This window comes from Phaenicophaeus curvirostris, unplaced genomic scaffold (assembly GCF_032191515.1).
Source record: "Phaenicophaeus curvirostris isolate KB17595 unplaced genomic scaffold, BPBGC_Pcur_1.0 scaffold_59, whole genome shotgun sequence".
In the NCBI taxonomy this organism is placed as follows: domain Eukaryota; kingdom Metazoa; phylum Chordata; class Aves; order Cuculiformes; family Cuculidae; genus Phaenicophaeus; species Phaenicophaeus curvirostris.
The window spans coordinates 948,145-961,162 of record NW_027206681.1 but is presented as its reverse complement, the minus strand read 5'-3'; the positions used below and the strand labels follow the sequence as shown (position 1 = coordinate 961,162).

General features: G+C 62.0%; 1 protein-coding gene across 1 annotated transcript; it reads right to left on the bottom strand.

Annotated features, from left to right (window-relative positions):
* Nucleotides 1-1,641: 1,641 nt before the first annotated feature.
* On the bottom strand, nucleotides 1,642-11,441 carry RHOG (ras homolog family member G). Its single transcript, XM_069881718.1, has 2 exons — nucleotides 11,362-11,441; nucleotides 1,642-2,352 (listed from the first exon to the last, which is right to left on the bottom strand). The coding sequence occupies exon 2, from the start codon at nucleotides 2,311-2,313 to the stop codon at nucleotides 1,738-1,740; it is 576 nt and encodes a 191-aa protein (XP_069737819.1). The 5' UTR covers nucleotides 2,314-2,352; nucleotides 11,362-11,441; the 3' UTR covers nucleotides 1,642-1,737.
* Between the last annotated feature and the right edge of the window lie 1,577 nt (nucleotides 11,442-13,018).

The window sequence follows — 13,018 nt, the reverse complement described above, 5'->3', positions numbered from 1 at the left end:
CCAAGGCAGGGGGATGTGGCTGGAGCCACCCAGCCTTGCGGCACCGTCACCCACGCTGGCCCCCAGCTCTGGCCGGGAAATGGCAGCGGGGAACAAAGGCAGCTTGTGGTGGGTGCCGTGTCTCTGCCCTTCCTGTAGGAAGGTCCCGCAGACAGACAAGGGCTCGTGTGTGCCGCAGAGGGGACCTTGCCAGGACCCAGCTGCTGGCCAGCATATGCTGAGCAAGTGCGCTGAGCACTCAGAGCTGCTGCTGATCCCTCAGTGCCACCGTCATCATCCTCGGCACCACAGGACCCAGCATCCCCCCAGAACACCCCAATTCCTGGTAACGGAGACATGTGGCTCTGGCCTCTGCCTGCAGCTCTGGAGTAGGGCAGGACAGGGCAGAAACCAAACTGGGATGGCTGGGGACTCCCAGGGAGTGGGGTGTCCCCTCTGCAGTCCCCATCCCCGGTGTCCCCATTCCCATCTCATGCAATGTCCCCAAGTAGCTGTGGGGGTGGCCAGGAGTTGGGGCTGGAGTGTGTCTGGAGAAGGGCTGGGGAAGGATCTGGAGCACAGGGGCTGTGGGAGTGGCTGTGGCTGTTGGGTCTGGAGAAGAGGCTGAGGGGAGACCTCATTGCTCTGTGCAGCTCCTGGAGAGGAGGTTGGAGCCAGGCAGGAACTGGGCTCTGCTCCCGAGGAACAAGGGATGGGATGAGAAGAAACATCCTCATGTTGTGCCAGGGGAGGTTTAGATTGGATCTTGGGAGAAATTCCTTCATGTAAAGGATTCTCAGCCCGTGCCAGAGGCTGCCCAGGGCAGTGGCTGCCCATGCCAGAGGCTGCCCTGTCCCTGGAGGGGTTCAGAATCCCATGTGGACGTGGTGCTCAGGGGTGGTTCAGTGGTGGCATTGGAGGTGTTGTGTTTACGGTTGGCCTTGATCATCTCAAAGGTCTTTTCCAACCCAACCCATTCTGATTCCCCGCTCCCCCCACCCGGACAGATCTCTGTTGCTAGGGACCACAGGTGAGCACAGGAGGCGTGGAGCCTGGGCAGGTCTGTTTATTTCAGGAGAAGCAACTTGGGGAGTGGGCAGTTACGGGGGAGCCCCACGGAGCCCTGGCACCAGCTGGCGTGGGAATACACACCTCCGGCAGAGGCTGCTAGCAGAACTGTCTCCGTTCTTGCCAGGGCTGAGCTCACCCCAAATGCCAGTGATGCTGGGCTGGGCTCTCCCCAAACTCTCTCCCAGGAGCCCCTGCTGCAGGTCGCAGCTGTGCCTACGCTGCAGCGATGGGGTTGCTTGGCGGTGGCCAAGAGCCAGGGCTTGCAGAGGGGGGCGAGGGCTTCTCCCACCAATGCAGGGATGGGGTGGCAGGACCCCACAGGGGGCTTGGGTTGGGCGTTATGGGGCACTGGGGGCAGGAATTGGGGGTTCAGCCACCCCAGGCTTCCCCTTCTCAGGAAATGTTGCTGTGTGCTGGGACCAGAGAGGCATCACTCAATGGTGACCACTGATGGCCTGGAGCGGGGCTGGGGGTCCTGTGGGGCTGGGTGAGCCCCACTGCCCCTGGGGTGGTTGACCTGGTCATGCAGATGAGATCTGTAGCTGGCACTTCGGGCTGGTGGCCCCTGTCCCACCGTCCTTGGGTGTGCAGTGAGGCTTGGGAGGTGCTGGGATGGGCAAGAGGGTCTAGAGGCACTGGGGCCGGGGCAAGGGCAGGATTGTCTCTTGCTGGTCACCAGCAGCCCTGTCACAAGAGGACGCAGGGCTTCTTGGGTTTGGCTGGGACAGGGTTGAGCACAGCCCTCACAGCCTCGGTGAAGACATCCTTGATGCCCTCCTGGTTGAGCGCTGAGCACTCCAGGTACTTGACAGCACGGATCTGCTTGCAGAGGCTGATGCCTTGCTGGGTGGTGATGGGTGCCTGGTTCTGCTCCTTGAGCCGCTTCATGGTCTCGGGGTTGTTTCTCAGATCCTTCTTGGTGCCGACAAGGAGGATGGGCACGCTGGGGCAGTGGTGGCACACTTCCGGGTACCACTTGTGCTTGACATTCTCGTAGGAGGGCGGGCTGGCGATCGAGAAGCAAATGATGAAGACATTGGTCTGGGGGTAGGAAAGCGTCCGGAGGCGGTCGTACTCCTCCTGGCCGGCCGTGTCCCACAGGTTCAGGTTTATAGTCCTCCCATCCACTGTGTTCTGGGCACTGTAGTTGTCAAAGACGGTGGGGATATACTCCTTGGGGAAGGCGTTGGTGGTGTAGCAGATGAGCAGGCAGGTCTTCCCCACCGCCCCGTCGCCTACCACCACACACTTGATGCTCTGCATTGCCACAGCTCTGCGTCCCTCGCGTGCCCCTTCAGCAGCCTGCAGGGAGGGTTTAGGGGAGAGCGTTAGGCGAAGGGGACACACTGGGGCCACCACGATTTCCCCGCTTGGGTGGCCTGAGGGTGAGCAGTGTAGATCGTGGTCACCATGCAGCCTGAGTGAGGTTCTTGGCAGGCACGTCCACGCCAGCAGCCTAGAGACTCCTGCAACAGGAAACCACGTTTCCCATGTCCCCCACCCCCTCCCTGTCCCCACACATGTCCCATGTCCCCCATCCCCTCCCTGTCTCCACCTGTGTCCCCCTTCATCTCTCCTCCCTGTCTCCACCCATTTCCCCCATCTCCTCCATCTTCCCCATCCCCTCCCTGTCCCTACCTGTGTCCCATGTCCCCTCCCTGCCCCCCCATGTCCCCCCCATGTCCCCACAAGTGTCCCATGTCCCCCCATCCCCTCTCTGTCCCTACCCCTGCATCCCATGTCCCCACTCATGTCCCCTTCTCGCCATGTCCCCTCCACCCCTTTCCCCACCATCCTGGACCCTATTGGCTCTGTCCCAACTCTCCCCGTGTCACCTCCCTGTCCCCCACACCTCCCCTGCCCCTGTCCCCTTCTTGCTCCATGTCCCCAGTCCCACGTCCCCTCCTTTGCCTCCTGGTCCTCCCCCATTTCATCCTGTGTCCCCCTTTGTCCCCCCACATCCCCCTGTGTCCATCCATGTCCTTCCATGTACCTTATGTCCCTCTGTGTCCATCCATGTGTCTCCATGTCCCTCCACATCATCCCATGTCCCTGCATGTCCCCTATGTCCTCCACGTCCCCTGTGTCCCTCCGTTTCCCCCCATGTCATCCCACATCCTCGATGTCCCTTCATGTCCCCCTGCCGTGTCCCCCATGTCCCCCCTGTGTCCAAGACAGTGCTCCCAGGTCAGCCAGGCTGCTGCAGCACCCTGTGCCATGCCGTGCCGTACCATACTATGCCACACCACTCTGTGCTGTGCCACACCGTGCCGTGCTGCCAGCCCGGTACAGGGCATCAGAGCACACAGCTGAGACAGATTCACACCATGGGCTGTCACCGTGTGCCTCGACAGGGCTGGTGCCAGGCTGGTGCTGTGGCCAAGCCCAAGCGCGGCTGTCCCAGCAGTCATGCTGACCCCATCCCGGCGTGCACGTCCCCGTTTGCCTCCCTCGGGTCCGTCTGCCTTTACCACGAAGGGTCGCATCCTGCTCCCCTTCCTGGCAGATCCGGGGAGCAGGGGCACCGCGTGGTGCCGGTGTGGAGGACACACAGGGCTGGTTTGGGGCCAGGAGCCCCTTCACCGTGGGGCACAGCCGTCGGGTGCTGGACAGGATTGGTTGTGGCGCAACCGTTACCTTGGTCAGGGCAGCAGCTCACTCGCTGCAGCCATGGGGAAGGAGCAGAAGCATCAGTGCGGAGCAGCTGGGGATGCGGCATCGGCCCCGGGCTGGGGGAGCGGGACCCCTCGCCGAGCCCACAGAGCCAGGGCAGCGCAGCTGGGGAGGGCAAAGGGGCTGAGCCCCCTGCCTCAAGCCTCCGCTGGGCCGGATTCTGCCCGCTCGGATGGGGAAGTCGCTCTTCCTCTTCCCGCCCTGACACCGGCTTCCTGCCTGCCGCGCAGCCGGGTGCGCCATGACCCCCGCCCTGCCTGGCTCCCTGCCCGCATTGCCGCCGAAGCCTCAGTTTCCCCACTGCCAATGCGCTTCTAGGGTGGGATCACAGGACGGTTCGGGTTGGAAGGGGCATCAAAGCCTGTCCAATCCTTGCCAGACACCTCTCACTGGATGAGGGTGCCCAAAGCCCCATCGAGCCTGGCCTTGGACGCTCCCAAGGGATGGGATCCCAGGTCTCCAGCCTGTGAACGGCTCCATGGCACTGGGGCCACGGCAGTGGGACGAAGCTGGACGGATGCGGCGGCACGGAAGCCCAGCAAGACACAAACACCCAGCCTCCAGCCTTCAGCCTTGGCGGTGAATGCAGCTCCGAGGGTTCCTCTGTGGCATGAGGGGCTGGGGGCGCTCAGTGATGGCGCAGGGAGGCAGCACTGCAGAAGCTCACTGGGGTCCGGGGGGCTCAGAGCAGCGGCATGAGGTGGGTGTTGGGAGAAGGGGCAGGAGAAGAGCAGGAACAGGTGATGGGAGCAGGAAGAGGAGCAGGGGAGCAAGGAACAGGGTGATGGGTGCAGGATCAGGGGGAGCAGGGGCGGGTGATGGGAGCAGCATTGGAGAGCGGGATCAGGGCAATGGTGCAGGATCGCAGAGAAGGAAGATGACCACGGAGAGCAAGGAACAGAGTAATGGGTGTGCAAGCAGGGGGAGCAGGATCAGGGCGATGGGTACAGGATCAGAGTAGTATGGACAGGGTCAGAGTTTGGGGCAGCAGACCAGTGGGAGAAGGGAACTCAAATTATAGAGCCATTAAGGTTGAAAAAGCCCTCTCAGCTCATCCAGTCCAACTCCACCTTGACACCTGAACCCTGTCCCCAAGTGCCACAGCCACCCAGTTTCTGAACCCCTCCAGGGATGGGGACTCCAGCACTGCCCTGGGCAGCCTCTGCCAGGGCTTCACCACTCTTCCCATGTAGGAATTTCTCCCAATATCCAATATAAACCTCCCGTGGTGCAACTTCAGGCCATTTCCTCTCATTCCATCCCTTGTTCCTTGGCAGAAGAGACCAGCACCCACCTCACCACAACCTCCTTTCCAGGAGCTGCACAGAGCAGTGAGGTCTCACCTCAGCGTGCTCCAGGCTAAACATCCCCAGTTTCTTCATCCGCTCCCACAACCCCTGTGCTCCAGACCCTTCCCAGTTCTGTTCCCTTCCCCAGACATGCTCCAGCCCCTCCAGGTCTTTCTTGGAATAAGGGGCCCAGAACTGAACCCAGGATTCAAGGTGCAGCCTTCCCAGCACCAAGTGCAGGGGATGATCCCTGCCCTGCTCCTGCTGGCCACCCCATGGCTGATCCAAGCCAGGATGCTGTTGGCCTTCTTGGACACCGGGGCCACTGCTGGATCATGTTCAGCCACTGTTGATCCCTTCCCTGGTCCTGGTGGCACCGGGTGCTGCCACTGGGTCCTCACCCACCGTCCCTGCTGTCCCCTGCCCAGCTCCATTGCACCCAAAGCACAGGGGCTGGTGGGACCACGCAGCTACAGTGGGGACGTGGGACCTGGCACCCCCAGTCCCTGTGACCTGCAGGGGTCCCAGGGCTGGGGGGACACCAGGGCAGGCCCCAGAGCAGGATGGAGCCACCCTCCTTGTACTGTGGTGGGGATGTTGCTGAGCTGGTGTTGACCCATCTGACCCAGTTTGGACCCATGTGACTCAGTCTGGATGCATTTGACTCAGTCTGGACCATTTGACCCAGTTTGGACCTATCTGATCCAGTTTGGACCAATCTGATCCGGTTTGTACCCATTTGACCCTGTTCAGACCTATCTGACTACCCGGTCTGGACCTATTCGACCCAGTTTGGACCGTTTGACCCAGTTTGGACCAATCTGACCCAATTTGAACCATTTGACCCTATCTGATCCAGTTTGGACCATTTGACCCAGTTTGAACCTGTTTGTCCCAGTTTGTACCCACTTGACCTAGTCTGGACCAATCTGACCAAGTTTGGGCCCAGCACCTACAGGCACCCCAAGATCAACACTGTCCCCGTGGGCACCCCAAGGTCATTGCTGTCCCCACAGAAACACCAAGGTCACCTTTGTCCCCACAAGCACCCCAAGATCCCCATGGGCACCCCAAGGTCACCTCTGTCCCCACAGGCACCCCAAGGTCCCCATGGGCACCCCAAGGTCACCTCTGTCCCCACAGGCACCCCAAGGTCCCCATGGGCACCCCAAGGTCACCTCTGTCCCCACAAGCACCCAAGATCCCCATGGGCACCCCAAGGTCCCCATAGCCATCTGCACGCTGCAGCCACCTTGCAGCAAGCTGTGGGACTCAACTGAGAATCCCCGTTGCCTTCCAGTCTCATCCCCCATTGCTGCGGCCGCCCGGCTAAGGTGGCAGCATGAGGGGTCCCCACAGTGGCCCTGGACCCACACTAGGGGCCATGGGAGGCGACTAGATGCCCAGGAGGGTCCTGGGGTCACCCCAGGTGGCTCTAGGGTCCTGGGGACACCACATCAGCAGAGCATCCAGAGGGATCTCGCTGAAACCCACCAGTGCCTACAAACAGCCCTTGGAGGACACACAGGAGGACCCACCGGAGCAAGGACAACGTGTCCTGGCCTGCAGGGGCACACAGGCCGGGGTCAGCCATGGGATGGCCAGCAGGACCAGGGATGCGATCATCCCCCTTGACTTGGTGAGGCCACACCTTGAATCCTGGATTCAATTCTGGGTCCCTGACTCCAAGAAAGACCTGGAGGGCCTGGAGGACCTCTGGAGAAGGGAATGTAGATGGGGATGGGGCTGGAGAACAAGGGCTATGAGGTGGCTGAGGGACCTAGAGTTATTTAATCTGGAGAAGAGGAAGCTGAGGGGAGACCTCATCCCTGTCTACAACTGCCTGAAAGGAGATTGTGGTAAGGTGGGTGCTGGTCTCTTCTCCCAAGCGACAGGTGACAGGACGAGAGGCAATGGCCTCAAGTTGCACCAGGGGCGATTTAGGTTGGACATTAGGAAAAAATTCTTCACCGAAATGGTTCTCAGGCACTGGCAGAGGCTGCCCAGGGAGGTGGTGGAGTCCCCATCCCTGGAGGGGTTCAAAAGCCGGGCAGATGAGGTGCTCAGGGATTTGATTAATGGCTTTAAACTGGAAGAAGGAAGATTGAGATGAGATCTTAGGAAGAAATTCTTTACAATGAGGGTGGGGAGGCCCTGGCCCAGGTTGCCCAGAGACATCGTGGCTGCCCCATCCCTGGAGGGGTTCAAGGCCAGGTTGGATGGGGCTTGGAGCCCCTGATCCAGTGGGAGGTGTCTCTGCCCATGGCAGGAGGTGGAACTGGATGGGCTTTGAGGTCCCTTCCAACTCAAACCATCCCATGGTTCTATGGTTTAGTGGTGTTCAGGTACAGTTGGACTCGATGATCTCAAAGGTCTTCTCCAACCAAGCAATCCTGTGCTCCCTTGGGATATGGGGCATCTACTGAGCACCAGCCACAGTGCCATGGTGGGACTCACCCCAAGCCCAACCCTGCACCCCCAAACTGGCCCCTTGGGGTGAGCAGCACCCGTCCCAGTCCCCGTGGCAGTGGTGGGAGAGGCTCGTGCTGTGTTGGTGGCTGGGGAAGGGGATGGGGGGCCTGCAGGAATAGTCGCACCCGCAGGAGCCATCACTGCTGCAGGGCAGGTGGTGTCCAGGGCCACTGTGTCACTTCGGGGCTGAGGAACTGCAGCATGGAAGCACCCCACTCCTCACCACAAGCACCCCACACCCCATCACAGGCACCCCACAATGAGCACCCCTCACCATGCACCCAGCTCCCCACCACAAGCACCCCACATTGCACCCCGCTCCCCACGTTGGACACTGGGCGCCCTGGGCACCCCACACCATGCACCCTGCACCCCACTGCCCACCACAGCACCCCACACCAGGTCCCTGACTCGCCCCCAGACGAGGGGTGTCATGGGGCCTGCGGGCACCACGTGGGGTTCAGCTCCACATCCGGAGGGGAGGTGGGAGCCCTGGAGATGAGGGGCAGGACCCCCACCCAGAACATGGGGCTGGGAGCCCTGGAGATGGAGGGCAAGACCCCACTTGCCCTCTGCACCACTGCAGATTTGGGGTGCAGGCAAGCGAGTGGGGCTACAGGGGCTGCACCCCAACCTCCCCCCTCACCGGGATGGGAGAACTGACTCCTGCATTGCTGCTTCTGCAGAAAAAGGAACCAAAACTGCTTGCCCCCCTCGCAGCCCCAACCCCGGAGGGGTTTTTCCACTTGGGGAGCACAGCTGCAGTCCCTGCAGGGTCCCTGTCTCGCTGCAATCGTGCAGCACCCAAACCTGACCTGAGCGGAGCAAACCCAGCCCTGCGCCCACACCACGTCCCGTGCACCGCACATGATGCACCCTGTGTCTGCATCCTACCCCATGCACCGTGTGCACTGCACCGGCACCACGTCCCATGTGCTGCACACGATGCAACCCACATCTACACCCCAAACCATGCACCTTGCGCCCTGCACCCACACCATGTCCCACAAGCTGTATGCCCTGCACCCTGCCTCTACACCGCAAACTGTGCACCCCACCCCATGCGGCCTGCACCCACACCATGTCCCATGTGCTGCATGTGATGCACTCTGCAACTGCACCCCAAATCACGCACCATGTGCCATGTACCCACCCCACATCGCATGTGCCACATGTGGTGCACCATGCAGCCTGCACCCACACCGTGTCCCATGCGCTGTGCATGATGCACCCTGCATCTGCACCCCAAACCGTGCACCCCACCTCCTCACACCAGGCACCCCACCCTGTGTACCGTACACCCTGCACTCACACAACATGCTATGTGCCATACATGATGCACCCTGAACCATGCACCCCACCCCATGCACTGTGCACCCTGCACCCACACCACTTCCCACGTGCTGCACGTGACGCACCCTGCATCTGTGTCCCCAAGCATGCGCCCCACCCCATGCACTGTGTACCCTGTGCCCTGCATCCACACCACGTCCCATGCATTGCATGTCATGCTCCCTGTTTCTGCACCCCAAACCATGCACCCCACACCCTGCACCCCACTCCACACCGCAGGCACCACACACTGCATCTCACCCCATGTACCATGCACCCTGCACCCACACCACGTCCCGTGTGCCACACGTGATGCACTCTTGTGTCTGCACCCCGAACTGTACACCCCACCCCATGCACTCTGCACCCCACACATTCTGCACCCCACTCCCTGCTACAGGCACCCCACACTGCACTGCACATGCCAGGCACCCCACTATGGGCATCAGGCACCCTGCGCCCCATGCTGTGCATCCTGCACCCCAATCCCCCTGCCAGTACACCACACCGGGCACCCTTCATCCTGTGCACCCCACCGCAGGCACCGGGCACCCCACCCCATGCACCCTGCACCCCCCTGCCCACCACAGGCACCACACACTGGGCACCCTGCCCCCAGATCCCCAGCACAGGCACCCGACGCCATGCATCCTGCACCCTAGATCAGGCACTGGGCACCCCACAGCACCCCACACCATGCACGAGGTACCCCACTGTGTGCACCCTGCACCCCACTTCGGGCACCTGTGCATTGCCCAGAGTCTGCAGCAGCGCAGCCCCCCTCACCGCAGCCTCCACCACAGAGAAAGGAAACCCAGAAACTCTGTCGATACCGAGCAGGGTCCCCATGTGGGGTGGTTGTTGCCCTGGCTGTGGTGGGGACCTGGTGCTGGAGTCACAGAATCACAGAGTCACAGAATCACAGAATCACAGAATCACAGAATAACCAGGTTGGAAGAGACCCACCGGATCATCGAGTCCAACTGTTCCCATCAAACACTAACCCATGTCCCTCAGCACCTCGTCCACCCGTGCCTTAAACACCTCCAGGGAAGGTGACTCAACCACCTCCCTGGGCAGCCTGTTCCAGTCCCTGCTTGGTGGGACGAGGCACAGCGTCACCCATGTCCCTGTTCTGCCACCACAGCAAAATTGACCTCCACGCTCAGCTGGAGCGTTTTGTTTTTCCTCATTTTCCAGCTGCAGGCGCGTTGCAACCGATTTCCTCATTTTTATTTCCCTCCTGGGCCAGCGAGCACTGCCCCTCAGCCACAGCTGCTCCTGACTGGAACCAGCCACGCCAGGGCCAGAGTCATGGAATCGCTTGGGTGGAGAAGACCTTTAAGATCATTGAGTCCAAACCTACTTGTCCACCACTAAACCGTCCCTGAGCACCCCATCTGCCTGGCTTTTGAACTCCTTCAGGGATGGGGACTCCACCACCTGCCTGCGCAGCCTCTGCCAGCGCCTGAGAACCCTTTCAGTGAAGAAGTTCATCCTGATGTCCAATCTGATCCTGCCCTGGTGCCACTTGAGGCCGTTCCCTCTTGTCCCCTTGCCTGTCCCTTGGGAGAAGAGCCCAGCACCCACCTCACCACAAAATCCTTTCAGGCAGTTGTACAGTGATGAGGTCTCCCCTCAGCCTCCTCTTCTCCAGGCTAAACAGCCCCAGGGCCCCGTGTCTCATAACCCTTCTTCTACAGCCACTTCCCCAGCTCTGTTCCCTTCTCTGGACGCACTCCTGCCCTGTCATCTCATCATCCCTGTTATCCCCAGGGCCCTGTTATCCCTTTATACCCATTATCCCCAGACACCCTATTGCCATTATCCTTGGGACCCGTTATCTCTAGCATCCCATTATCCCCAGTGCCCCGTTACCCTTGGCCGCTCGTTATCCCCAGCACCCTGTTATCCCCAGCACCCTGTTATGCCCAGTGCCCCGTTATTCCTGGATGCCCGTTATCCCTGGCACTACATTATCCCTAGCATCCCATTATCCGCGGCTCCCCGTTATCCCCAGCATCCCGTTATCCCTGGCACTCCATTATCCCCAGCATCCCATTATATCCGTTACCCCCAGCCCCCCGTTACCCCCAGCACCCTGTTATCTGTGGCCGCCCGTTACCACCCGCCCCATTCCAGGCGGGTCCCGAGCCGGTGCCCTCATCCCGGGATGGGACCATGAGACAGGACCCCCATCCCTCTCGGGGTGCCCCATCCTGGCATCAGGACCCCGGGATGGGACCCCCATCCCTCTCGGGGCGCTCCCTGGTGCCCCCAACCCCGGAATGGGACCTGGAGACGGGACCCCCAGCCCTCTCCGGGTCCCCCATCCCAGGACGGGACCCTCATCCCTCTCGGGACGCTGCCCCCATCCCGAGACGGGACCCCAGGATGGGACCCTCAGCGTTCCCCGGGTTCCTCGTCCCGAGGTGGGACCCCATCCCTCTCGGGGCGCCTCCCGGTGCCCCCACCCCGGGACGGGACCCCGATAACGGGACCCCCCGTCCCTCTGCGGGTCCCCCCGCCCCAGCCCCTCACTCACCGCGGGGCGCGGCTCCGGGCAGAGGAGGATGAGGAGGAGGGAGAGGAGGAGGAGGAAGTTCTGCAGCCGCCCCGGGCGGAGAAACTTCCCCCCCTCCCGAAAAACGTTTCCTTCCCGGGGCTGGAGGCTCCTCGGGGCTGGGGGCTCCTTGGGGCTGGGGGCTTCCTCGGGGCTGGGGGCTCCTCGGGGCTGGGGGCTCCTCGGGGCTGGGGGCTCCTTGGGGCTGGGGGCTCCTCGGGGCTGGGGGCTCCTTGGGGCTGGGGGCTTCCTCGGGGCTGGGGGCTCCTCGGGGCTGGAGGCTCCTCGGGGCTGGGGGCTTCCTCGGGGCTGGAGGCTCCTCGGGGCTGGGGGCTCCTCGGGTTTGGGGGCTCCTCGGGGCTGGAGGGTCCTCGGGACTGGGGGCTCCTCGGGACTGGGGGCTCCCCGGGGTGTGGTTGCCTGGCTTGGGGGTTCAGGGCCCTGAACTGGGGGTGCAGGACCCTGGGCTGAGGCTGTGGGACCCCAAACTGGGGATGCAGGACGCCGGGCTGGGGGTGCAGGAGGGGGGACTCTGATCAGATTTGGGGAGCGGCAATGAGCCAAGATGCGCTAAAGAGACGGGAGCTCTGACGAGCGGGGGTTCACTGATGATTTGGGGCGCTCTGATGAGCCAGGGTGTTCTGACGAGCCGGGGTGCTCTGGTGAGCTGGGGGGCTTTGGAAGGTGAGGTGCACTGATGAACTGGGGTGTCCTGCTGAGCTGGGATGCTTTGATGGACCAGGAGGCTCTGATGAGCTGGGGGGCTACCATGAGCCAGGATGTACTGACGAGCTGGGGTGCTCTGAAAGCTGGGGTGCAGTGATGGACGGGGGGGCTCTGATGAGCTGCGCTGCTCGGAAAAGACGGGGCGCCCCGAAAAGCCGCGAAGAGCCCCTCCCGGGACTGGAGGCGGCTGCAGGCAGCGAGTCTCCCATCCAAACGCCAAACGCAGCCGCTCCCGCTTAGCTTCCGCGTCCCCCCGCGCCGCTGGGTCAGCGGGGAGAGACCATTGACGAGGGAAGGGGAAAAGGGGAGAGACCATTGCTGAGGAGAGGGGGGGAAAAGGGAGAGACCATTGCTGAGGAGAGAGGGGGGAAAGGGAGAGACCATTGCTGAGGAGAGAGGGGGAAAAAGGGAGAGACCATTGCTGAGGAGAGAGGGGGAAAAAGGGAGAGACCATTGCTGAGGAGAGGGGGGAAAAGGGGAGAGACCATTGCTGAGGAGAGAGGGGGAAAGGGAGAGACCATTGCTGAGGAGAGGGGGGAAGGGGAGAGACCATTGCAGAGGAGAGGGGGAAGGGGAGAGACCATTGCAGAGTAGAGGGGGGGAAGGGGAGAGACCATTGCTGAGGAGAGGGGGGAAAGGGGGAGAGACCATTGCTGAGGAGAGGGGGGGAAAGGGAGAGACCATTGCTGAGGAGGGGGGAAGGGGAGAGACCATTGCTGAGGGGGGGGGGAAGGGAAGAGACCATTGCTGGGGGGGGGGGGAAGGGGAGAGACCATTGCTGAGGAGAGAGGGGGAAAGGGAGAGACCATTGCTAAGGGGAGGTGTCTCCTTGGGGCTTCCTCTGCGGGGTTTCCCCTGAGCGCTCTCATTGCAGCGCAGGGGGCAGGCGCTACCACTGCAGAGCGGCGGGGGC

Coding starts and splice junctions, on each gene's coding strand:
- RHOG (XM_069881718.1), bottom strand. CDS start 2,313: ATGCAGAGCATCAAGTGTGTGGTGGTAGGCGACGGGGCGGTGGGGAAG.